This window comes from Nanorana parkeri, unplaced genomic scaffold (assembly GCF_000935625.1).
Source record: "Nanorana parkeri isolate BGI_ZX_2015 unplaced genomic scaffold, ASM93562v1 scaffold715, whole genome shotgun sequence".
NCBI lineage: Eukaryota > Metazoa > Chordata > Amphibia > Anura > Dicroglossidae > Nanorana > Nanorana parkeri.
The window spans coordinates 847544-871368 of NW_017306983.1; the positions used below are offsets into that span (position 1 = coordinate 847544).

The 23825-nt window shown below is 42.5% G+C and overlaps 1 protein-coding gene across 2 annotated transcripts; it reads left to right on the top strand.

Annotated features, from left to right (window-relative positions):
• Nucleotides 1-907: 907 nt before the first annotated feature.
• On the top strand, nt 908-17214 carry PCSK9 (proprotein convertase subtilisin/kexin type 9). Of its 2 annotated transcripts, XM_018564019.1 has the most exons (13): nt 908-1087; nt 1237-1455; nt 2314-2505; nt 5300-5423; nt 6759-6892; nt 8960-9101; nt 10526-10722; nt 12044-12227; nt 13268-13438; nt 13844-13992; nt 14868-15045; nt 15669-15850; nt 16868-17214. In XM_018564019.1, exons 2-13 carry the CDS (start codon nt 1276-1278, stop codon nt 17063-17065), a joined length of 2031 nt encoding a protein of 676 aa, XP_018419521.1. In that variant the 5' UTR covers nt 908-1087; nt 1237-1275; the 3' UTR covers nt 17066-17214. The 2 variants fall into 2 exon arrangements, with proteins under 2 accessions (XP_018419521.1, XP_018419520.1); XM_018564018.1 differs by lacking the exon at nt 908-1087 and having other exon boundaries at nt 1105-1455.
• The last annotated feature ends 6611 nt before the right edge of the window (nt 17215-23825 follow it).

Consider the following 23825-nt stretch of genomic DNA (forward strand, 5'->3'; position numbering starts at 1 on the left):
CCCTGAATGTTGGAGATAGAGATTAGGGACTCAAAGTGTGTCATGGCCCCTGATGTCTCCCCTGAATGTTGGAGATAGAGATTAGGGACTCAAAGTGTGTCATGGCCCCTGATGTCTCCCCTGAATGTTGGAGATAGAGATTAGGGACTCAAAGTGTGTCATGGCCCCTGGTGTATCCCATGTGTGTGGAGGATGGAGATTAGGGACTCAAAGTGTGTCATGGTCCTTGGTGTCTTCCCCGTGTTCTAGAGATTGGTGACTCAAAGCATGTCATGACCCCTGGTGTCTTCCCTGAATGCTGGAGATGAAGTTTAGGGACTCAAAGCATGTAATTGCCCCTGGTGTCTCCCCTGTGAGCAGGAGATGGAGATTAGGGACTCAAAGTGTGTCAATGGTCAAAACTGCCTGATTGCAATTTTTATTATGCATTATGAGGGATGCAGCATGAGCACTGACTTTCTATTGTTGGAATCAGTCCAACTGTATTTGCTAACCCCTTTGTTGTGGGTGACCTTTTCCTTTGAACACATCAAAGTAGAAAATGTGGCTGAAGCTGTGGGTTCCTAACGGATAACACAACATGTGTTTAATTAAAAAGATCAACTGCTGCGGAAAACTGAGAAATTTGAAGATCAAAAGCTAAGATTAAAAAATTAGCTCCGGAGAATATGCAAAATGTTTCCCAAAATAGCACAAATAATGAGCAGTGGGCATGGCAGATAATTGGAGAGTGAATTTGTTAAGGGGGGCAGGGAACAGACAGAAATGAATTGCAATACCCAAGCAGGGTTGAAGCAGGACCAGAGGTATTGTGATCGTGTGTGTGTGTTTTAATATCTACACATCCAGGTTGTTTTTGCACAGGAATTTTGGAGGGAGTGGAGGGGCATTGCATGCTCAGTCCTGCATCTGTTTGTGTGAGTGGGTGGCATTACACCATACTAGCTTTCTCTTTTGTAATTTGACTCTAGGATTCAGGTTCAGCAGACCCAGGTAATCAGTAACCAGACTGGATCATCCGATGAGACAAGAGGTGGTGTGATTCTGCTTCTCCCCACCCAAATCTGGGCTTTAGACGGTAAACTTTGTGAGTACTGTAGCCCTTTTCCTATTTTTCCTATTCTGTAAGGCTTGTGTACTGTTATTCTTCCTATAACCATATATTATTATTTGCCTGTAAAACTCTCACCTGTCAAGTGTAAGGATCAGAACTATTTGCTGATAACCCGTGATCAATTGCAGGTTGTACCAGTGGTGCTTGCCCAGGGTCACGCCATGATCCTATCTGGCTCCTTTTTGATGTTGACCTTCTGCATAGTCCTTGGACCACTCCAGATTGTGGCAGAGGAGGGTGACTATGAAGAAGAACTTGTCCTCAGGCTTGTCATGGAAGAAGATGCCCAAGCTGACAGCGAGAAGAAGACGACTCCTGGGCTTTTCCTGTGGAGTAACAAGGTAAGAAAAAAAATCTGCTTGGTTTACCATTAAATAATGTCCTGAAATGTGCACGATATATTAAAGTCTACCTAATTGTCCCAATGACCTATTTATGATACGGAAGCTGTGAAAAGCATTCATTGGGTTAACTTAATTCTATGGTTTTGTGGCACGTGTCAGAAACAGCATCACTCATGAAGATGCCGAAGATGATTTCATACTTTTTACTTTAATGTCGGTAACTTGTTTTTCCCTTTCACTTCAGCTCAGAAGACAGTATGGTTTTCTTACATGTTACTTTGTAACTGATTGAACTGTAAGAGAAATTTATAATATATATGACCACATATATAAATCCTATGCTGCTGGCCCTTTAAATTACTTAACAGTAGGATGGGTTCCTGATCATGTGACTGCTGTGACAGCCAGTCAAAGCAATCATATGACCAGGAGCCTGTCCCCGGTTCCTCATCGTAAACAGTGACCGGGATCTGTTGTTGGCAACATGGTGACTGTGCTAGGACCACGCAGTGAGCATTCCAGCAGAGAACAGCGGACGCATATATGTGGCGGCCGGATGATAAAGCCACCGCATATATGCGTGAGCTGGTCAGGAAGGTGTTATTATTGTTATTATTGTTATGTTTATCATTACATCATTTCTGATATGATTTTTGTATTTTTTGATTTTCCTTATTTTTGTTATTGTATTACTATAGTGATTTCTAGGCTACCCACTAGGGGGAGCTCTCAGTGGCTCAGTGCAATTACTCTGTTTCTTAAGATGCGATGTCAGCCATACAGCGAGTTTTCTACAAAGTTTTGGCTTCTGTCCTGCTGTAATAAATGCTCTTTTCTTCTGATGCGGCATCACAGGACTCCTGGAGAATGTCCGGCCAATACGTGGTGGTGCTGAAAGAAAATGTACACAAGTCACAGACGGAAAGGGTGATCGGTCGCCTGCAGACCAGGGCAGCAAAGCACGGCTATCTGACTAAGGTTCTTCATGTCTTCCATGAACTCTTCCGGGGCTTTGTGGTTAGGATGAGCAGTGATCTGTTAGAGATGGTGAGTGACCTCATTTGTCAGCGTTGGTTGGGGATTTGTATAAACCACGGGGCCAAGGAATAATACATTCCAGCTGTGTCAATGACTTTATTGCAAATAAATATGTGCTAGCAGTAGTTTTAAACAAGTTTTTAGCTGACTTTTAGGCTAGGTTCAAAATACAGATTTCCATTGAAGTCAATGGAGGCTGTTCACACCTTTGCAGTTTGCCGTGCAGACAAAATGGCCTGTCACGCAAAAAAGGTACAGGAGCTATTTTCAGGTGGTTGTTCGCGGTTTCGGTCCCATAGAATATCTATGCATTGAAAACCGTGTGACAACCGTGCGGTTTTCAAAGAACAGTCACGCAAACGAATACATGCGAAAACCGCTCACCATCTCAGTCGCCTAGGTGTGCACCTAGCCTAAGAAGCAACAGCACTTCGTGAAGTGAACATAAAGGGCAACACGTAATAGATCAAGCAATATACTTGCTTTTATGGTAACCTTGCGCTGTGGTTCCTCCTACCACCTGATACCTCGCTATAGGATGTATGAGCCAGCAGGAGGAACCGTAATAGACAGTGCGGGTAGTAGGTATTTAGCTCACCCAAAGTGTGGAATATCTGCAAAAGCGGGGGGTGGGGGGGATGACCCCATATATATGCAAGTACAGAGGTGGGTCTTATTCTGTGCTGCCACATATGTGCATATGGCCAGCAACGCTGTTTTGTGCTGGGTGTGCGCTCAATTAAGCGCTGCGCAAACTGTTGGTGCTATATAAATCCTGTATAATAATAATTGCACGCCCCCAGCCAATCACAGTGATCAAATGATTGGAAGCCCATGAGGAATGCTGAATTAGGTTTTACTTGCTTAGAAGAACGTTACATGTATATATAGGAATACAGCATTGTGCAGGAAAAAAAAATATATATGAAAACTTCCTCAGTATCATAGATAAGCATGCATATAGAAAATTAACATTGCACCACAGCCAGGGCCGTATTTCCCACAAGGCCAACCGAGGCCCAGCCTTGGCGCAGCAGGGAGTAGAGGGGCAACAGGGGTGTGGAATTCCTATCTCCTGACGCCTGGGGCATGCAGTTCCGGGCGCCGGGCGGATAGTTGTTTTCTACATTTAGCCCTGCTTTGGGCAAGCAGGGCTAAATTTACAATGGGGAAGCCGCTGCTTGTTTTGTACAAGTGATCCCGTCGATGTCGCCGAGATCACTTGTATGTAGCTTGCATACAGGGGGGCGCATTGAGGAACCTGGCCTTGGGGCAACAGAGAGAGTAAATCCGGCCACAGCGCACAATCAGGCCAAAAGACACAATAGTACATTAGAATGTCAGTAATACAATCAGTACATATCAGCATATGCTGTTGCATTTCCAATGGCCCAGTCCATTGATTACTTAGATCTCTTAAAGAAACGGTGGGAATCTGATGGTAAGGGGTTTAACAAAGACCATGTATTCAGGGTTTAACTTTATACCTACAGCTCTGCAAATAGCTTGATATAAATATTATCACAAGCTGTCACTCCAACTGTCCCGTTAGCTTTGTGCTGTGAAATGCCCCCGACTAGGATATTCCTTTACAAGAATAAAAAACAAATCCCTTCTGTATTTGCATAGGGTTTTGTCATTTATAACCCTAGTCAATGAGTGGCTTGATTCCCATTCACCTGCTGATACTTGTATTTGATGCTAGTAAGCATGTGACTGCAGAGCAATATACTGGCATCACATGTAACAGAAAACGCATAGATTAAGGAATGTTTACTTTACAGGAAAAACAGCAATGTACTAGCGCAGCTCAAATAGTGCAGTCTAAAGTTTAAATGGAAAGTATTGTGTTTTTGTATATTTTTTTTATTATGTTGACGACTAAACATTTTAAGAATATTTATTTTATTTTGAAACATGTTTTTAATATTTATTTTATTCTAAAACATTTAAATAAATATTTATTTTATTTTTAAACATTTTAATCATATGCATTTTATTTTAAACATTACCGCAGGTAAGCTCCAACCCCCCCGTCCCCATCAGGAAGTTCTCTCCACTGCAAACCCCCCCGCCGGCTACCTTTCACGCCGCCGGACAGCCGCAAATCCGTGAGGAGAGAGCTTCCCTTCCTCTCAGCTGTCACAAGAGTTCTAGCTCTAGTTAGACACAGGCAACACGGGCATCAACCTAGGGGCGTCTTATGGTCAGCTGCGTCTAATGGAGTGAAAAATATGGTAATTTTATTTTAAAACATTTTAATTTTATGCATATTTATTTTTAAACATTTTAGTAATATTTATTTTCTTTTTATCGGGCAATTATGAAACATTGTATATGACTATTTATTATTTACCACTGGCATCCAGTTATCTTGCCACTTTGCCGTGAATTAATTGTTATTACTCACCACCAGCACCCACCCCCCTCCTTCTCTAGCTCATACTTCTCAGTTTGATGTTTCAGATGGACAAAGCCAAAAAATAAGCAGCCACTGCTGGAGTTTCTTATGGGAAAACCCAGCATGCTCTGCAAGGACGGTACCATGGAAGGACCCTTTTTTAATGTTAATTTCTAAAACAATTCCATGCAACTAATTAAAAATATGAGGCCAGTTTATAAACTTATAACATTAACATTGACATTGACATTGACTTCTGTCTGTGTTGCAGTTTAAAATTTTCCTTTAAAAATGTTCCTCTTTGCCACCCTAAGCACAGGCAAGTGTATCATGGTAAATGCTTTCTTTAGACTCAACACCACATTGTTGGAATCATCTTGCACTGATTCTTTTCTATTCCAGGCCCTGAAGTTGCCGCATGTTGAGTACATTGAAGAGGATTCCTATGTGTTTGCTCAGAGTGTCCCTTGGAACCTTGATAGGATTGTTCCTGCTCCGCATGTGGGGAACCAATTTAACCCCCCAAGTAAGAATCTTACTTATAACTTTATTTAAAACTGAACTCCAGGCAAAGAGCTAAATACACAGATAAAATACATATGATGGTACAGGCGCCCAATCGTTTGTACCCAGCAGCAGTGTGTGCCCTCCGCTGCTAGCCTCCCTGGGCTCTGGTGTCTGGCACACGTGTCTCTCCGCATCAATCGGAGGGAGATCAGCCAGGTTCTAGCCGCTGACCTCTCCTCCAATCACTGGACCCGGAAGTGATGTGTGGTACATCACTTCCAGTGTCGCTGTTTACATTCTCCGGCTTCTGTAGCCAGGACAAGAAGCTGGAGAAGCAGATCTCTGCTTCATCACCTTATTTGGGCTCCCTAGGTGGCATTAGGGGTAAAGGAGAACTATGGGGCAACATTTTTTCCATAGTTCTCTTCTGGGTCACGGGAGCACAAATACTATGTCCTCTCATGACCCAAGACTCAGCATATAGTGGGCTATTGCCCGCTATAAGCAGAAAGTGCCGCAGACGGGACGGATCCCGACAATACTGTCAAGATCCACCCAGCTGGCTGATTGACAGCTGGCTCTGCCGCTCTAGAGGCAGAGCCAGCTATGCCCGTCCCTACAGTCAGCGATGGAGGACCGGAGAGGTGAAGGGGGGATCCCTGCGTGGAGCGGTGACTGGTAGTCACCGCTCTCTGCAGGGAGATGAGCAGATCGGCTGTATGTTTTCACTCACTTCCCAATCAATAGAGCTGATGCTTGACAGTTTCAATGTCACATGTTGGCTCTAACTATGGGAATGAGTGTAATTCCCTCACCCCATAGTTCTCCTTTAAAGCCTGCTTCTGATTAGATTTAAGAACTGCACCTACAAATATTTATATATACTGTACTTACATTGGCTGATGCCCCACGGAAGGGCCATGGGAATCCTGTAAAACACTGTAGTAGCTGTTGCTACTATAGTGCTGATAGCAATCTCTCGGGTGCCGGCAGAACGCTGTCGTCACCTGGTGATTGTCATGACTGCGGCTGTCAGAGTCTTGCAATGCTTCATGGGACTTGTAGTTCCAAAACAACTGGAGTGCCGAGGTTGCCTACCCATAGGCTACAAACTCTAAGCAAAGCATGAAGAGGCACTGATTAAAGCAAGGATGCAGCGCATAGGAGCAGAGTGCAAAACCCAATAGTTACGGCATATACCACCATAGGTAATGTTTTGCCCCCAATGAATGGCAGAGAAATTGAAATAGACATGTATTCAACACACTGTGTTCAGCATCTGGTTAGCCATTACTTTTGTCACTGTCATCCATTGAAATTTGGGATGTGTAAATGAATATGTTTTTCTTTTTAGATACAGGAGATCTGGTGGAAGTGTATCTCCTGGACACCAGCATACAGAGCAATCACAGGGAGATTGAAGGGAAGGTTCTTGTCACAGAGTTTGAGAATGTTCCAGAGGAAGATGGCACCAGATTCCACCGGCAGGTCAGTCATGTTCTACTGAAGATTGTTAAAATAGAATGCACTGTATAAAAATGAAAAGAAAAACTAAACAACATTGCTAATCCATATCTTATCCAACATCAACATCCAATTTTGTAGTTTTGGACAGGTGATGTCAGGTTGAAGTCCAAACCAGTATCATGTATATAATGGGGACCCTGGTGGAAAGTTCTCAAATGTTCATGTCCTAGTTCTAAAGTTGCCTTACACACTGCAAGGGGGCTCATTTTGGGTTCAAATGATGGGTTCCTGTGGAATTACATGAAGTTATTGCAAGAAACCAGAGAAACATAAAAGGTTATCTTCTATGGGGCCAGTTTAAAATCCAACTTGAACATTCTTATGGATTTGCACATTAGAAAGTACAGCTTTTCTTGTTGTTCCCCCCACCCACACTCACACACGGCTTAATGTGACCTCATCAGGACAACATGGCAACCCCCTCCACAATATTTCCCATTTTTTTGTAAAGAAAAGTAGTAGGGGTTAGGAGTTAATGTTCCAGGCACTTTTTATATGTGTCAGAACTGGAGCAACTCTCCTAACGTAGACTAATGATTGCACATTAGTCTGCTCTGCCTGAAATTAATGTATAAGGTATTGTTATGAACTAGTAAGCGATCATAAGGACCCCTTTACGAGGCAGTTCACTTTGTGGGTGATCCTAGTTACAAATACTGTTTTATCAGAGATCCTTTTTATAGTATGCATGGCTTCATACCTATCCATTGCAGCAGGGAATAGTCACAACTTCATTTTACTGCACATTACCAGAACGTACGTGTACAGTAGCTGCCAACATACCTGCAGTACAATGCATATAGCATGCATTGTACTGAACTGTGTTGCTGAAAATGATGCAGGTACCTTTTTTATGTGCATTATAGCACATGCATTACAGAATGCACTCGTGAGAAGGGACCATAAAGCCCATCAAGTTAAATTAAAAAGGGGGTAAGCCAACAAGTTGGCTTACATAGTTACATAGTTAGTCAGGTTGAAAAAAGACACATGTCCATCGAGTTCAACCTAGCTTAGAGCTATAGAGCTTAGTATGGGTGGACTGACCACTTTAATTTACAAATACATGCAGTTAATCTTTTAACATTCTATAAAAAATTATTAATTCTGTAGTTTGTAATCTGTTGAATGTATAGGTCATTAGTTACATGAGAAGCTCAGAGACTGCATCACACATGGACATGAATTTACTTTCTGGATTTGCTCCCTAATTTAATTACATAGAATCAGGGCCATCTTTAATACTGATTGGACCCTGGGCAAACATTTTCTAGGGCCCCCACTTCTACCCACCCCGTCCCCCTAACCAACCCCGCCCCCTGCCATGCAATTTCGCCCATGTATACGCCTATATGACAGGGGTGGAGCAACACTATGCAATACCGATCGCACAGTAAACAGAAGAGTGGCCCGGGTGTATCTTTTGCGGGCTCCAGGGCAGGGCCGGTGCAAGGATTATTGTGTACACAGCTGAGGGTGCATTTTGCACCCCCTCTTCCCTCCCCGGTGCCCTCAGACGACTGTCTATGCAGACTTACACTAGCACTAACTAGCGTGTAGTGTCCCTCATCATATGTACATGGAAGCATGTAGTGACCCGCATCACATACAGACAAGAAGCATGTAGTGACCACCATCACATACAGACAAGCAGAATGTAGTGACCCCCATCACATACAAGCAGCCTAGTGACCCCTCTCTCTGGACGTTTAGTGTTCCCTAATACACAAATGCACATTCCAGCACACACATACACACAGCATGGAGGGGCAGGTCACCGGCTCTGCAATTATCTAGCACTCTGCTGTCAGTGCTGAGATGCAGGGCCAGTGGTAGAAGTTTTGCAGCACAGGACCTGCTCAAGGGGCAACTGCTTTGGGCCCCACAACAATGACTGGGCCCTGGGCAGCTGCCCCTTTTGCCCTGTGTTAAAGACAGCCCTGCATAGAATGCAAAATTTGGGTTTAGCAAAAACACTGTACAGAACACCCAAACTGCGATGATATCAGTTATGTATTTATTTTGCAGGCTAGTAAATGTGAAAGTCATGGAACACATATGGCTGGAGTTGTAAATGGAAGGGATGCGGGAGTTGCCAAAGGTGTTAATCTCCGCAGCCTGCGAGTACTAAATTGCCAGGGTAAAGGGACAGTGAGTGGCAGTCTAATGGGTAAGTATATCTCCAGATGATGTTTTAAATTGTTGACTGGGTTTAAAGCACAGCCATTACTATATCTACTCTGGACTGTATTTACCACCACAGGCATAGGGCAATGACACTCTGCTATGCAAATAATTCTCCTAAAAACTAAAGCCTAAAAAATGGATATCAGAGGTCACATTTTATAAATAGAGAACTACCATTACACTGTGCGGTCTATCTATAAAGACTCTAAATGAAAAGACAACTGTGTGTTGCTGGAACTGCAGAAAGTCCTGTGACTCCTCTCAGCTGCCTTTTGTACTCTTCCCAGTCCAATAATTTAGATGAATTCACCCTTAAAGGAGAACTATGGGGTCAGGGCTTTTCCCCATAGTTCTCCTTAGGGTAACGGGAGGACACAAACTAGCATCCTCCCGTCACCCTCGGCTCAGTATACCGCGAGCTACAGCTCGCGGTACACTGAGACGCCACAGTCGGAGCGGATCCCAACATCGATGTCGAGATCCGCCCAGTTGCGTGAGTGACAGCTGGCTCTGCATATCTAGAGGCAGAGCCAGCTGTACCCGCCCCCTCCCCTGTCCGTTCCGCCAGTCAGCGCTGGCGGATCGGAGCGGGGAGGGGGGAATCCAGCCCCTCCCCTGTCACGGCAGAGAGCCGTGACAGGATCGAGAGGTGAGCGAACGCCGGTATGTGTTCGCTCACCTCCCGATCTACTGAGCCGACCTGTGACAGTCTCATTGTCACAGGTCGGCTAGAACTATGAGGTGAGTGAAAAGCACTCACCTCATAGTTCTCCTTTAAGTCTTTAAAGGTGCCCAAGCAGGTCTACAATGCAAAATGAATGTCATCACAAATCATAGGCATTCGCAGCCTATTGCATTAGGGTGTGCACACAAAAGTACAAACACACATGCGTATATACACAGCCACGCTCCCTTGCAGCTTCCCAGGCACTGAGGACTGTGGTTGTTATGTAAGGAATGTAAGTGGCAAGTAATCCTGCGTTCTGTATCGCTGAGCCGGTCACAGAAAGATCTTTGTGATGTCTCCACGGGCTCAGTGAATAATGGTGCCCACTGTTGCAGTTTTGGTGTTGCGCCCGAGGTGATTAGGGTGTGCCCAGGCACACTCTGTGCGCATGCCTATGTCACAAATTGTTGGACTCTGGTGCAGTTGTGGCCTTAGGAACTTTCCTATGAGTGTCTGTATGGCAAAGGAAGTCCTTAATCTGATTTTCCTGAAATCATCCGTTATAAGTGGCCCATACAGGATTTCCTCAGACATTTTAAGTGTTTTCACTTGTTATCCATTTATTCTTTTGCATCATTTGGTTAATATAATACCACCCTACTTAACAGAAACACCACAGTAACTTTTAGCAAACATTAAAATTGCAAAACATATAAAAAAACTTAATTTATGTTCTTCAGGTCTGGAGTACATCAAGAAGACGTTGCTTGAGCAGCCATATAGCCCCCTGATCATCCTTATCCCCTTTGTTGGGGGATACAGTCGAACACTCAATATGGCCAGCCGTACGCTCATCAAATCTGGTGTGGTGATCATTGCAGCGGCTGGAAATTATAAGGATGATGCCTGTCTGTATTCCCCAGCATCTGAACCAGAGGTGTGAAATACTAATGTGGTCTAGTTTGGAGTTTATGTCACTAGAAATCAAGGATCAACCCTAGTAGGCCAAAAAGGAAGACATTTCTTCAGTGCTCATACTGCAACAGTATCAAACGGTGTTAATAAATAAAATCCAAATGAATCTCTTATGAAATGACAAATACTGTGAAACAAGCCCATATAAAGCAAAGGTTTGTAGTAATTCTAACAAGTTCCTTAGTGATAAATACAATCCAAATTGATCTATTATATACTGATACATAATGTGAAGCAATCCCACATAAAGCAAAGTTCTTAAGTGATTAAAACAAGAGCACGCGTGTTCCACCCATGGATCAAGAGGTTGCAGTAGGAGCACTTTTGGGTTTTTGAGGAAGATTTCTTTCTGCTGCTTAGTTTCTCAGTATTGTTTGATATGTGTCACTAGTGTTGATTATCACATTTTTTATCATTTGTGTATAGTAATGGTTATTCTTTAGTGAGCGCAACACTTTATTGTATCTATTCAGACTAACAGTTTAAGTCTGGGCAGCTTAAAGGCCATCTCCACCCTAAATGTTTTCAGGTCTGTGGTGTTGCTGGGAATTAGATTAATGTTGCAGTCTTATATGTAATCTTATATGTAATTCAGACTTGAGGTTTCTCATCCTCATCTCAAACAAATAACTGTCTGCTGCACTGTGGTGCCTTCATAGTATCCTTATAAGAGGGAGGGGGGAGTATTACCAAATGCTGCAAGGAAAACTACAATTTGATGTTTAGTTTACTAATCTGTATTGAGATTGTAGTCCATCACGGGAGTGAGTTTGGAGCGGTGGCTACTTTACAACACACACATGGACCATAAGGAACAAAAGTAGCCACCCTCCAGAAGGAAGGACAGTGTCAGTCCAAATGAATTGATTGATTTGAGGATCTACAGCTGAGTGATACACAAATAAGGTGCAATATTGTTAATAGTTAAGGTATTTTAATCCATTTTTAAGATTTAACTTTAACTTTTAAGAGATCTTAGAAACAGGCAGGAGATGAAAAAGCTCTAATTTAATTAGCACCCTGTCATAGAATTAGCTGCAATAACACTTCCTTACTAAAGTCAGCAAAGACACCCAGATCCCAACATTTCAAGGTACTATGACAGTCATTTATATAGCAAGCTTTGCTGGTATACCAGAAATCAAGAATTTGTTTTTTACTTTAAGTTTTATTTGTAACATGCAGTGCTACAACATACACTAGACTTTTGAGAAATGTATCACTTTGCCTTTTTTTAAAGTTCTGTGAGAAATGTGATTGTTGTACTTTTCTGCCTCGTACAGGTTATAACTGTTGGAGCCACTAATTATGAGGACCAGCCAGTAACAATGGGAGTGCTCGGTACAAATTTTGGGAACTGTGTTGACCTGTTTGCTCCAGGAGAGGATATTATTGGAGCCTCTAGTGACTGCAGCACTTGCTTTATATCTAAGAGTGGAACTTCACAAGCAGCAGCACATGTGGCAGGTATGGGCAAGTACAAATGCTGCGGGTACCATTTTAGCTGCACACATGCACTACAGAATGCACAAGTATGAAGGGATGCTAAAAGGTTGTGCAAACTGCAATGGCTTTATGCAAATTACAGTAACCCATGGCACTTTACTTTAGTCACATCAGTAGAAAACTATGATTAGTTGCTTGAAATTCTGCATGTGTTCGTTTTGTTATACCTGTGTATCTCACTATAGAGAGTATCACTGGGGAGCTTCTTTGGGCCTAATTGGTGAATAATCTGTTAGCTATTGGCCTTCTAACCTTTATTGTTATGGGAAACCCACTGCAGAGGCCTGTACCATCTTAGCACAATAACTAACACTGTATCATAATCATTACTGTCATACAAATCTGACAGAGCTACTTGAAGTCTGTATACAAAGAATGTATTATACTGCAAGCTAGTTATATGTCCTCTTTGATCTATAGTTGAAAGGTCAATCATGACTCCAGCAACACACTTAGTTGCCTGTAGTCTTCACATTTTTCTGCAAGGGCATCGAACAGATGATATCATTACGATTAAACCGAGATGTTCAATACAGGGTTTCTCCGCTGTTAGGAAAATGGTACAGTATTGTCTACATTTTAGGGATGGGGGGGTCTTTCCTCAGAGCCATGCTGGCTGGCAGACAGAATCACATGGCAGCCATACAGAACCACCAACAATGGGTCTGCTTTTCAGCTGAAGAAAGTTGACTCAATTCCAGCCTCCGGAATCTACTGAAATCAATGGATTTCCAAAGCAAAAGCTGTATTGTCTTTCTACTGCAGCCATCTAAAAGTACTTTGGGGATACTGCTGTGTGTGCCAGTTTTTTTAATATCCAATGATCTCAGAGTGCAATATTTTACTGAAAGTGAAAGCCCCTCTAGGACTTCAGTTATAAATAAGGTAGTTAATAGCACTGGTGTACAAAGTGCACGTTATGGTGTTTATGTATTGACATATTTGCTATTTCTTCTGCCAAAATTAAGTGTTGGTCACCATTATCTAAATGTGTGTTCTAGGTATAGCAGCAATGATACTGAATGGCAAACCAGACTTGACTGTAACCGAACTGCGACAGCGGCTCATCCATTTCTCTACTAAGAGCGCCATTAATGAAGCCTGGTTCCCTGATGACCACAGACTTATCACTCCCAACAGGGTTGCTGGATTACCAGTTAAACTAGCCAGTGGTAAGACACTATAACCAAGAACATCATGGCATCCATGGCTTTCGCCCCTGCCCAATTTGTTGCCTTTGCTACATTTGTCCACAGGTCTGAAAGAAGAATTGTCTCAGACAAGTTGTTCAATTCATTGTACTGGAGAGAATATCTGTTTGGTTGATTTGTTCTTAAAAATGACTTTTATGTTGGCTTATACGTGTTTTTCATTTTCTACTGTTATGAGACTAACCCATAGATTACGTTTGTCTCATTTGGAGCTCATTGAGATCAGTGTATTTCAAATAAGGCAACTGTGAACCAGGGGTTAACCTCATGTGACAAAGCAATTACAAGTATCATGTGCAGTTGTGACCCATGCATGAAAGCTGAACTGATAAAAAGACTATAACTGTGTCTTACCTTCTTTGTTAGATGAGGAGCTCTTGTGTCGAACAGTTTGGTCCAAACCATCAGGCTTTGCCCGAACAGCAACAACCTCTGTCCAATGTACTGAGAAAGAGGAAATGTTCAGCTGTTCTAGTTTCTCTAGAAATGGAAAAAGGAAAGGGGAGCAAATAGAGGTAGGTGTACAGAACTTTTATTTTGACTTGAGAGTGCAAAGTACGCGTTTGCTTTCAAGGCAAGTGCAACAAACCTGCTATTTCAGTGCTGGCAAGCTGAATCAGTTGATGACATCCCATCTTTCTCTTGGATTCTGTCGGGGATAGAGCTGCCAGAATTACTGCAGGGAAATCTAACCAATAGAGTCTCAAATGATGTACAAAGCTGGCATGTAATTTAAACAACCAGTGCTTAAGGAATGGAATGTGGGCTTCAGAAAGACACGGTAATACCCTCAATGTACCCTTCACACTAAGCAAGGTGAGGCTTGTAGCTCCCAAACACCGAGAGCTCAAAGTTGGTCATGCCATTTCTCAATCACACCCTCTGCAGTTAATATTCAATTCTACTGCTGGATAGCATGCACATCCCAGAACTCGGACTAAACCTCCACTAGCTCAATTAAAGCTGACATGTGACACATCCAGCATTCAGTTTAGCAAACTGCGGTGTAAGCTGGATCATCATAGCACTTGGCAGGAGTATGGAGCATGTGCCAAGTCCTTTGTTTGCTATGCTAAATCTATTTTTGTAGCTGAGCTAATTTTTATAATGTGTTAACTTAAAAATGTTACTTTCTTCAATATCGATATATTTATTCAATAATATTTAGCATCCAATTAGAATTCTTCTTCTACTGATCTGAATTCAGTAAACTTTAATTTGATGACTGCTATTTATTACCGCCCTTTGAACTGTCGTATTACACAAGCCCAACATTTGTTTGTTTTGTTGACACACTACAGAAAGCCATGCTTTTAAATGGATTGTGCTGGTCAAGCTTCTGGAAGATACCCGGGACTCATGATATTGGCTGTCTTTCTTTAACATATAGGATAAGGATGGTAAGAAGACCTGCACTGCCCACAATGCATTCGGAGGTGATGGAGTATATGCTATTGCAAGATGCTGTGTTTGGCCCAAAGCAAACTGCCAGGTTAATTCCAGTACTCCTGATGATACAAACACCATGACCACTGCCAGCTGTTTGGAGGAAGACCATGTTCTAACAGGTACAAACTAATAATTTAAAGCAAACTCATACATGGACTTGATGTACTTCGTAATTGGCAAAAAAGGACACGACTGATAGAATTGATAGCATTTCCCAATGCAAGGAAGAAGCGCTAACCACTACGCCATTGTGTAACCTTATAAATTAAATTTACAGCAGAGCACTGCAGTGTAATGTATGTATGTGCTGCCATCCTTATAAATGGCACTTGAATCCACATACAAAGTGCACCGCATCGCCTGATGTTCATTGTGGTCCACTGCAGTTAAAGCAAACAGCAGCAATGATTTTTCCTGCATGAAAAAGCGCAGTTTTTGGGGCATTTTTTGTGGCCTTACAGTCAAAATACTTGATTATTTTTTAAATGTGTGAGCTAAGTACATTCGATCCACACGCTAATGTCTTTAGTAAATTGAACAATCTATTTTCAATGTAAAAAAACGTGACTCCCAGAGGCAGATGTGTAATGGGATTTGTGGTTTCACTCCATCAGAAGTACTGAGTTTGGTGTATAGTGTATGGTCATTAGAATTCTGCATGTGCTATCTCCTGCATAGACAAAGCATGGTAATGATTAAGAAAATACTCTTTCTAAGTAACTACTAATGTTCTCTATCTCAGGCTGCAGCTCTCACTCTCTGAATGGACATTTGGGTGACCATGTGAGGCCGGTTCACCACCCCGGCAAGAAACATCCAGTGTGTATTGGGAAAAATGAGATGACCTCTCATGCTTTGTGCTGTCATGCTCCAAGTATCGCCTGCAAAGTCAAAGAGCATGCTCCTGTGGGCTTTACTGAAAAGGTACTACTGTTTTTTATGTATTAGGTCCTATTGCTGCAATGCTAGATTATTTTTCTGATGCAACACAGGGGCGTTCCGAGGCCGGGTGTCACAGAGAGAGGAGGGGACGTTCACCCGGCAGGATGAGCTATGCCAACGGGTCCCCTTCTCTCTCCTGACACTGTCGGGCTCTCGGTCAGTACAACTCAGGGCACCCCTCCAATGGTGTCACCCGGGTGCGGGCCGCACCCCCCCTTATGACGCCACTGATGCAACAGAGCATCTTGATATTATGGAGGTTATATACTGCTTTACCTAATAAAGGGAATATGTAATGTCAGGAATATACTGAATAGGTTGCCATTGCTGACTTACCTTTCTGGAAATTATAGTTGCCTGGCTGTCATCCTGACCCTTTGGTCCCAATGATTTGATTGGCTTGGAACCTCTTGATTTCCTTAATCGGCATGCTTGTTCTGGTTCAGGTGCCAGCCAGCTCACATTTTCAGAAGAAATGGCAATAGCCCATGTCAGGCATGCTTCAAAGACCAATTTCAGCTTGGGCCAAATAAGTATTATAATATAGGATTTATACAGCGCCAACAGTTTGTGCAGCACTTCAAAATATACAATTTCAGTACAATTGGGTTAGGAGGGCCCTGCTCTTGAGAGCTTACAATCTAATATGTTTATAATAACATATGTAATGTATCTCACAGCAGCTCTTCAAAATAAAGAAGCTCTGGCTGCAATGCTCACCCTATCTCCAGCATTGTCATTCGCAGACTCACCCATCCATGCAGTGTCATGGTATTCTGGGTTAAATGACGCTCACTGTCAATCAACCCCCTTCCTGTTAGCCCAGGGCGTCAAGGCTCCACCCCCACCCTGGACTCACAGGGAAATTCTCTTTTCTGCTGGCATGGGGAGCATGGTGAGCCTGGAGACAGGCTTTAAATGTTACCAACCAGTCATGGAGATATTTTCCTTGATTGCAATGATACAATAAAACTAACATTACTGTTGTTTGCAATGCAGGTGACGGTGTCATGCGACGATGGCTGGGCCCTGACTGGTTGCAATGGCTATTCTCGAAGCTCTACAGCTCTTGGATCATATCCTATTGATAACACTTGCGTTGTTTTAAATCCAAAAGGCGGTAAAGGAGCTGCAGCTATTGCAATTTGCTGCCAGAACAAAAACACAGAGAGCAATCAGAATTCAAACTATAGGTGAAAATCTGTTTCTATAGTGCACCCGTCACATACACATGCTGAAGGCAATCATAGCGCTGGATGAACTTACATGTTATTGAATGCAGCTCGTCAGTTCGACTCAGGGCAGTATTAGACATATAACCAAACCTCCAAGTAAACAAACTTAAAGGACTCCACAAAGCTCTATATGACCACAGAAGATAACAACTGCCCTTGGATAATGCTATTTTGGGTCATGCAGCTCTAACAGTCATACACATATTGTGGATTTTCAATATTTGTACCTGAAGGTGGCCTCTTCTCTCTGAATCAGAACCAAAGATAATACCACAAAATAGAAGGAGTATTCTTTCCTGAGCATTATGTGTCAGTTATGATGAAGCTGTGGTTGGGGTGGCGGCAGATGTGGCTCCTTAGGACCCTAAAATTAGGGCAGACACAGACAACAAATTATTCTGGTTTTTGTAGATCAGTCAATTTGCAGACAAGCCACGTTCCCCGCTTCGAAAAATATTGACCCATATATCTAGAAATGGTAACAGTTTTGTCATTTGAAACATCTACGGTGTCCATTTTAAGACATACTTCTGCCCCTCCAAATCTTGCCCCTTCTACAAAACATTGTCCTCCTCCAAAGCCCAGTCGTTTCTCCCACAAAGATAGGTCAGTTTATGGGTTGTTTTCCTTAGATCTCCTCCAAACCTTCATCAGATGTCACTTTTGTAGTTCCCAAGTGTCCTACTTTCTGCAGGCCCATCCCATGGAATAAATTGTCCCATTTCCCCATGCCCCATGGAATGTCTCAGTGGCCAGAGGGGCAGCAGATTTGTTTTTTATGTTCTTAATAAAAACTAATGTACATTTAAAGCTGTTGGGGTTTTCATTCCTTTAACAAGATTCGGAACATTGGATACTGTAGTGGTCCAGAAGACGTTAGGAGAGCAGCACAGTGATACTGGAGGTGACATATTTTCTTCTGGGTCACAGAGTTTCTTTCCTGCCTGGTCCCAGGTCGATGCAATATAATGCAGCACATCTCCCTTTAGCTAGTTTTGCCTCTATCTCCCTGGTTTAATGCTTTACGGCACATGTTTTCTTTAAATCCAGGCTCCAGGATAAGCAAATATTGTCTGAAAACAAGTCATGTGTTTTTTTTCCTTGAATCTTGGAGGTCATTTTATAAAAGTTCCACCTGGCCTATAGTTGGATGGATGCCATTCGCATGGTACTATTGCCCTTAGAAGGTGCTGACAAGTATAGGACAATCCTATACTCTTCAGGGCCATCTGGGGGCGCTAGCGTTGTGTTAGCGGCATCCTTTTGGCTATACACTGAGTGGCCAGATTATTAGGACCACCCCATCAGTACTTCGTTGGGCCACGAGATGACTCCATGAGATGACTTAGTTGGGCTGCCTCGTGACTCCACGAGATGTTGAAAGGTGATGCGAGGAATCTGACACTGCACTGTTGACCTTCTGTTGTCTTGTAGCAGTCTTGCCAGTCTCTGTTCTGCCCTAACATTGGCTAGTCGCTGATGGCCACAATTCGCACGTTCAGACCCAGTTTTTCGGCTGACAGTCCAGTCTTTAAACACTTTAACAACAGCTGCTCTTGAACATTTAACGAATTCTGCTGTTTTGCTGATACTCGCTTCATGGCTCCGAGCGCCAACAATCATCCCACGTTCAAAGGCTGTTAAATCGCGTTGTTTACCCGTATCTTCAGAAAAAAATCACTTCTACTGTCGTGGTAAACAACCTGCTTCCCTATTTATAATGGTCTGGCCCTCTAGTAACTTCAGCGACAAATTATAGCTAATTTGCCTACAAACGTCAGGTGGTCATAATAATCTGCCCACTCAGTGTATTCCGGGCAGAGCTTTGAACCTCTTGGTATGTTTGTGTTGTGTATGTCTTCCAGATATGTGCAGCAATCCAGTGGTAAACCATTTCTCTGTAGGAGCTTCCTGTAAAAAGACCGGTCACTTCTGCTCCCCCTCCTTGTGCAGGGTGACTGGTCTTGTATCCACCTTCTTCTGTAGTTTTCTGCAGGCAGCCTGTAGTGGGTGGAGCCTGATGGGTGCCTCCCACTGCTCTCTGCACAGGCTATATACAGCACAGTGATGATGTCATTGCTACTTTTAGAAAGTTATATCTGGGTTTTATATGACATTTGGTAAGTCCACACAAAGTGGATTTATATCCTTTGTGGCTATTGAGTAATGCATTTGGATTAAAGTTTTTCCACCCAGAATCCAGCTTTAATCTCCCCATCAGAGGTATCCCAGGTGACAGAACTGTACTGCAGTAAACACAGTCCCATCATAATCAATGCTAGGGTAATGCAACCTGCATCATATTGTACATATTGCCCGTTATTGGAAGTATAGATTGCCAGAACTACAGAGGAAAAAAGATTTGGGGGTGCTCATTTCAGATTATTGCAAAATGAACAAACAGCATGGCCAGACAGCAGAGAAAGCAGCGAGTCCGGAGACGGGCAATAAAAAAATATGCAAGGCCCAAGGAACAAAACATATCATGAGAGACTGGAGGAACTTAATATGTAGAGTAGGGGTAGGCAACCTCAGCACTTCAGCTGCAGTGAAACCCATCCTGCTTCTGCCTCTAGAAGTCATGCCTGCGGCTGTCAAGAGTTTTGCCACAGCTGGAGTGCCGAGGTTGCCTACCACTTATGTAGAGCCTCGAGAACGGGCTTGATCTTTTCCTTCTGTCAGTCTTCTATGTTCCTATTGGAGCACTAAAGCCCAGTTCTGATGGCAGAGCAGGTACAGTACTTAGCTAAGCCCTTGCTAGCAGTATGGTAACGTTTCCTATCCCACCCCAACACGGCATTAGGGGACCGCGCGTTTCATTGCAGGCGTGCGAACTGTGCACTCAAATGAATGGCAACCCAACACACCTCCCACACCAGAATGTACGGTAGGTGCGATTGTGTCATACAGTTTAACACACTATGGGCCCTCAAAAGCGCACACACACCAAAATGTTTTTAATTTTTTTTTTTTGTAACGCCCACCCAGTCTGGCCATGTCACTAGAACTGGAGTGGATCCTCAGCCTGGGGTCCAGTCTGGGCTGCTGTGCTGGAGCTCCATCCATATGTGCATTGCTGGTACAGCTCCCTTGCATTTCCTGTAGATGCCGGGAGCCAGAATGTGACATCACCCCGGCCCAGGCACCTCTACAGGACACGTGAGGGAACTGTTAGGCTGCGTTCACACCTGACCGTTTTGTAGGGCGTTCTACGCTCGACGAACGCTCTACAAAACGGTCAAAAATATAAATTGCATTGTAGTCAATGCCCTCGTTCCCACCTCGCCGTATTTCCGCCCGTCCCTAACGCCCTACAAAACGGCCCACGCCTGAAAAGGTCCCGGGACTACTTTGGGCCGTTTTGTAGGGCGTTTTCCATTTGGATACTGCCAAGTAGCCTTTGGAATCGCGCGACTTTTTTACCGCGAATCGCTGTAAAAAAAACCGCGTGACGGTCGTGCGACAGACGCGCATATTACAATACGCCTAGGTGTGAATGGGGCCTAAGCTAGGGGGAGCCTCTCACCTAGAAAAGTGGAAGACATGCGGAGACCCACCAGTTGAGAACCAAGGGTATAGAGAATGATGAATCATCGTTCACAGCAAGTTATGGCAGCGGATTTATTTTGTACATTACATTCATTTTCAGCGTGTCTGCACAGCAGTTACATTTTCATTAAAACAAAGTCATGAATCCTGAATAATGTGATACGGATTCCCCAAATGACATCTCAGGCAGAGTAGTGATATACACCAGCAGAGGGAGAAAAGGGGATTTTGGAAGTTCGTCAGGACCACTAGCGTATTTTCAGCCAATGTTGTAACATCTGAAACAAATTTTAATGCAACTTTCAAATTTTTAGGGTTGCTGTTCCATGTTTTGATTATAGTATTTTACATACAGGTTTGTAAATTCTCCCCGTAGTGGGCATCTGTATATCAAGGAATGTGATGAGGGGGCTGTACAACAGCTGCACATGATTCGATCATTCTGAGCACCCCAAAGCTAGAACACCCAATTTAAATATTGACTTTTAGGTCTGATATTGGAGCTCTGGGAGGTCTCTGCAATGTGTCTTTCTGTAAGTTGAGGTTTATACATTGCAGTGAAGGATGTAAGGGTTAGAAGAAGGGATGGGTGATGCTACACATTGGATGTTAGAACAGTAAGCTGATATTTACATACCGAACACTTAGGGGTTTATTTATAATCAATTTGCAGAACTATTTGCCATTCGAATTTTTGAGAACATTCGTTCTGTGCAAATAGATGCAAAAATCACTCTGTGTATTTTCTTTTCAGGTCAAATGTAATATCATCATATAGCCACTAGATGGCGCTCCAGCGTCTGCTCCATCTAGTGGCCATAATGCAGTATTACATTACATACGTAGGTCATTATCAAGGGTTAGAATACAAAAAAACCTCTGGTATTGCCTCTTCGCACAGAATGAATGTCCTAAATGATTTGGAGGGTGATGTCACGATACTTTAATAAATAGACAACCTAAGGGCTTGTTCACACCAAGTGCGGAGCAGAGCAGTTACAGAACATATAAAAAATGCAAAGTATTCCAATAGTATTTTGGGCTCTAGTTCACACCGCAGCGTTCAGTTCCAGAGCATGTGGAAAAACTGCAGCATGCCCTATTTTTTGTGCTCTGGAACGCACGGAAAAGCATGCAAACACCCAGGTCCGGAACGCGGCAAAAACACACTGCATGTGCAGAAACTCATGCAGGTCTGGTCCAGATTTGGTGTGATCAAGCCATAAAGGTTTGGTTCCCCCTTTGGAATAAACAAAAGGTGTGCATTTAACCCCTTCATGACTGAGCTTTTTAAAGTTTCTGTTAGTCAATGACTGAGAAACGTTTTACATTTTTACTGTGATTCTTTCACCCCAGTAATATACTTTCTTACTAAATGCAGCCACACATTTTTTATTGATTTTTTTTTTTTTAGAGGACAGATAGGGCTGTATATTTATATCAAATATGTGTGCTTAATGCCTCACTTAAGACAAATCTAAATTAAATTAAACATTTTTTTATGTGTTCTTTATTTGGAAACATCTCGCATCCCTAGGATTTTAGACATTTTTCTGTACTTCTAACACTAACATTTTGTTTTCCTCTAAAAGCTAATAGTGGTCACCTGGCATACAATGTCACCATCACACTTAGTGACAGCAACATACTTTGAACATTGCCATCATGAGGTGGTTAAATTAAAAAAAATTAACCCCTTAGGGTGAAACATTTTTTAAATTATATACACACTAATATATATGTAAAATATATATATATTATATACATATATACACACAAATATAATATTTCTATATACATATATACACAATTTTGTATTGTTTTAAAATTTTTCCACTTATTTTTAATTATATCAAGCAATCATTGTTACTGAATCTCACTATGGCTGCTTGATAATTGAATTAAGTTTTGGTTATTATTAGGCTGCCCCAAACGTAGGAACAGCCAATAACCTTAGTGGCACTGATCCTTACATTCAGGGCAGATGTCACTAAAGGCTTCTGATCATTCACACAATGATCAGAACTTTGAAACAATGAGTCAGAATAGAAACACGTAACTAAATGCTTCTACAGTATACTGAAACATTTAGCAAAAAGGTCACTTACCCTTGCCCGTCTCCATCCAAAATAAAGAAACATTTTGTCTGGAGTTGCGCTTCAACATCTTTGATAATTTCATAGATTTACTTACTGTAATAATTAAGTGTGAAGGTGAACAGCTTACTTTACTCTTTGTGACTCCGAATATACAAAACTTTTACAAAGTTTCTGCAAAAAGGTTTATTTGATAAAATAGGACAAACTGACAGCCAGATAAAAATATATTAAAAACAAAAACACAAAAGTGCTTTAAGCCATTCGTATGAAGGAGCCAGGAAGACAGATGGTGTAGTAATGCTGAAGAGACCGTATTCCACTCCGAGGTGCTTCTTAGTGCAAGATGGTCTGCAGAAGAGATACCGATGGGGTGCGACTTTTTAGTCCAATACATTATATATTACATATAGTCTTGGTCTACAGCCCTGGTTTGCGGTTAATACTGAATATTGTTTATTGCGATCTCTGTGAAAAATCCAAGCACTCGTACAAGGTGGTCTTTGCTGAGGAACTACAAAAAAGAAGAAAATAAAAACTTCAGCTGTAAGAAAGAACTGTTGACACACAAGATATTTCTTTAAAGTGACATTAAAAGGATATTTTCTTCGCCCTCCCCCCAATGTTAATGGCAGCACTTACCTTAAATGATGTCTCTTAAAGTGACATTAAACCCTCAGATTTTTTAACATAAACCAATACTGTAATGTGCGCCTTACTGTAATCCATGGTAGTTTCCCTTATCATGCTGGGGAGAACTTCTGTTTTGCAGCTGACTGCCTCTCCGCTGGAATGTTACATGGTGTCTGTGTGCGCGCTCCCGACCTGAGCCAGGACTACAGGATGACGTCCTCCCGACATCCACATCCCCGCCCACTTTAGATTGGCAACAGCTGCTGCCTGCATGTGCCGTTGTTTTACTCTTTTCTGCTGTGTTCGTGTCTGATCGATTCTCCTAATCAGAGCAAGGTATTTTTTTTTCCTCTTTTTAAAACTAACTTTATTGCTTATGTTTTGTCAATGAATAGGTTGTTTAAGAAAAAAAACATGAGTTGATTACCTGATAACTCTGTTTCC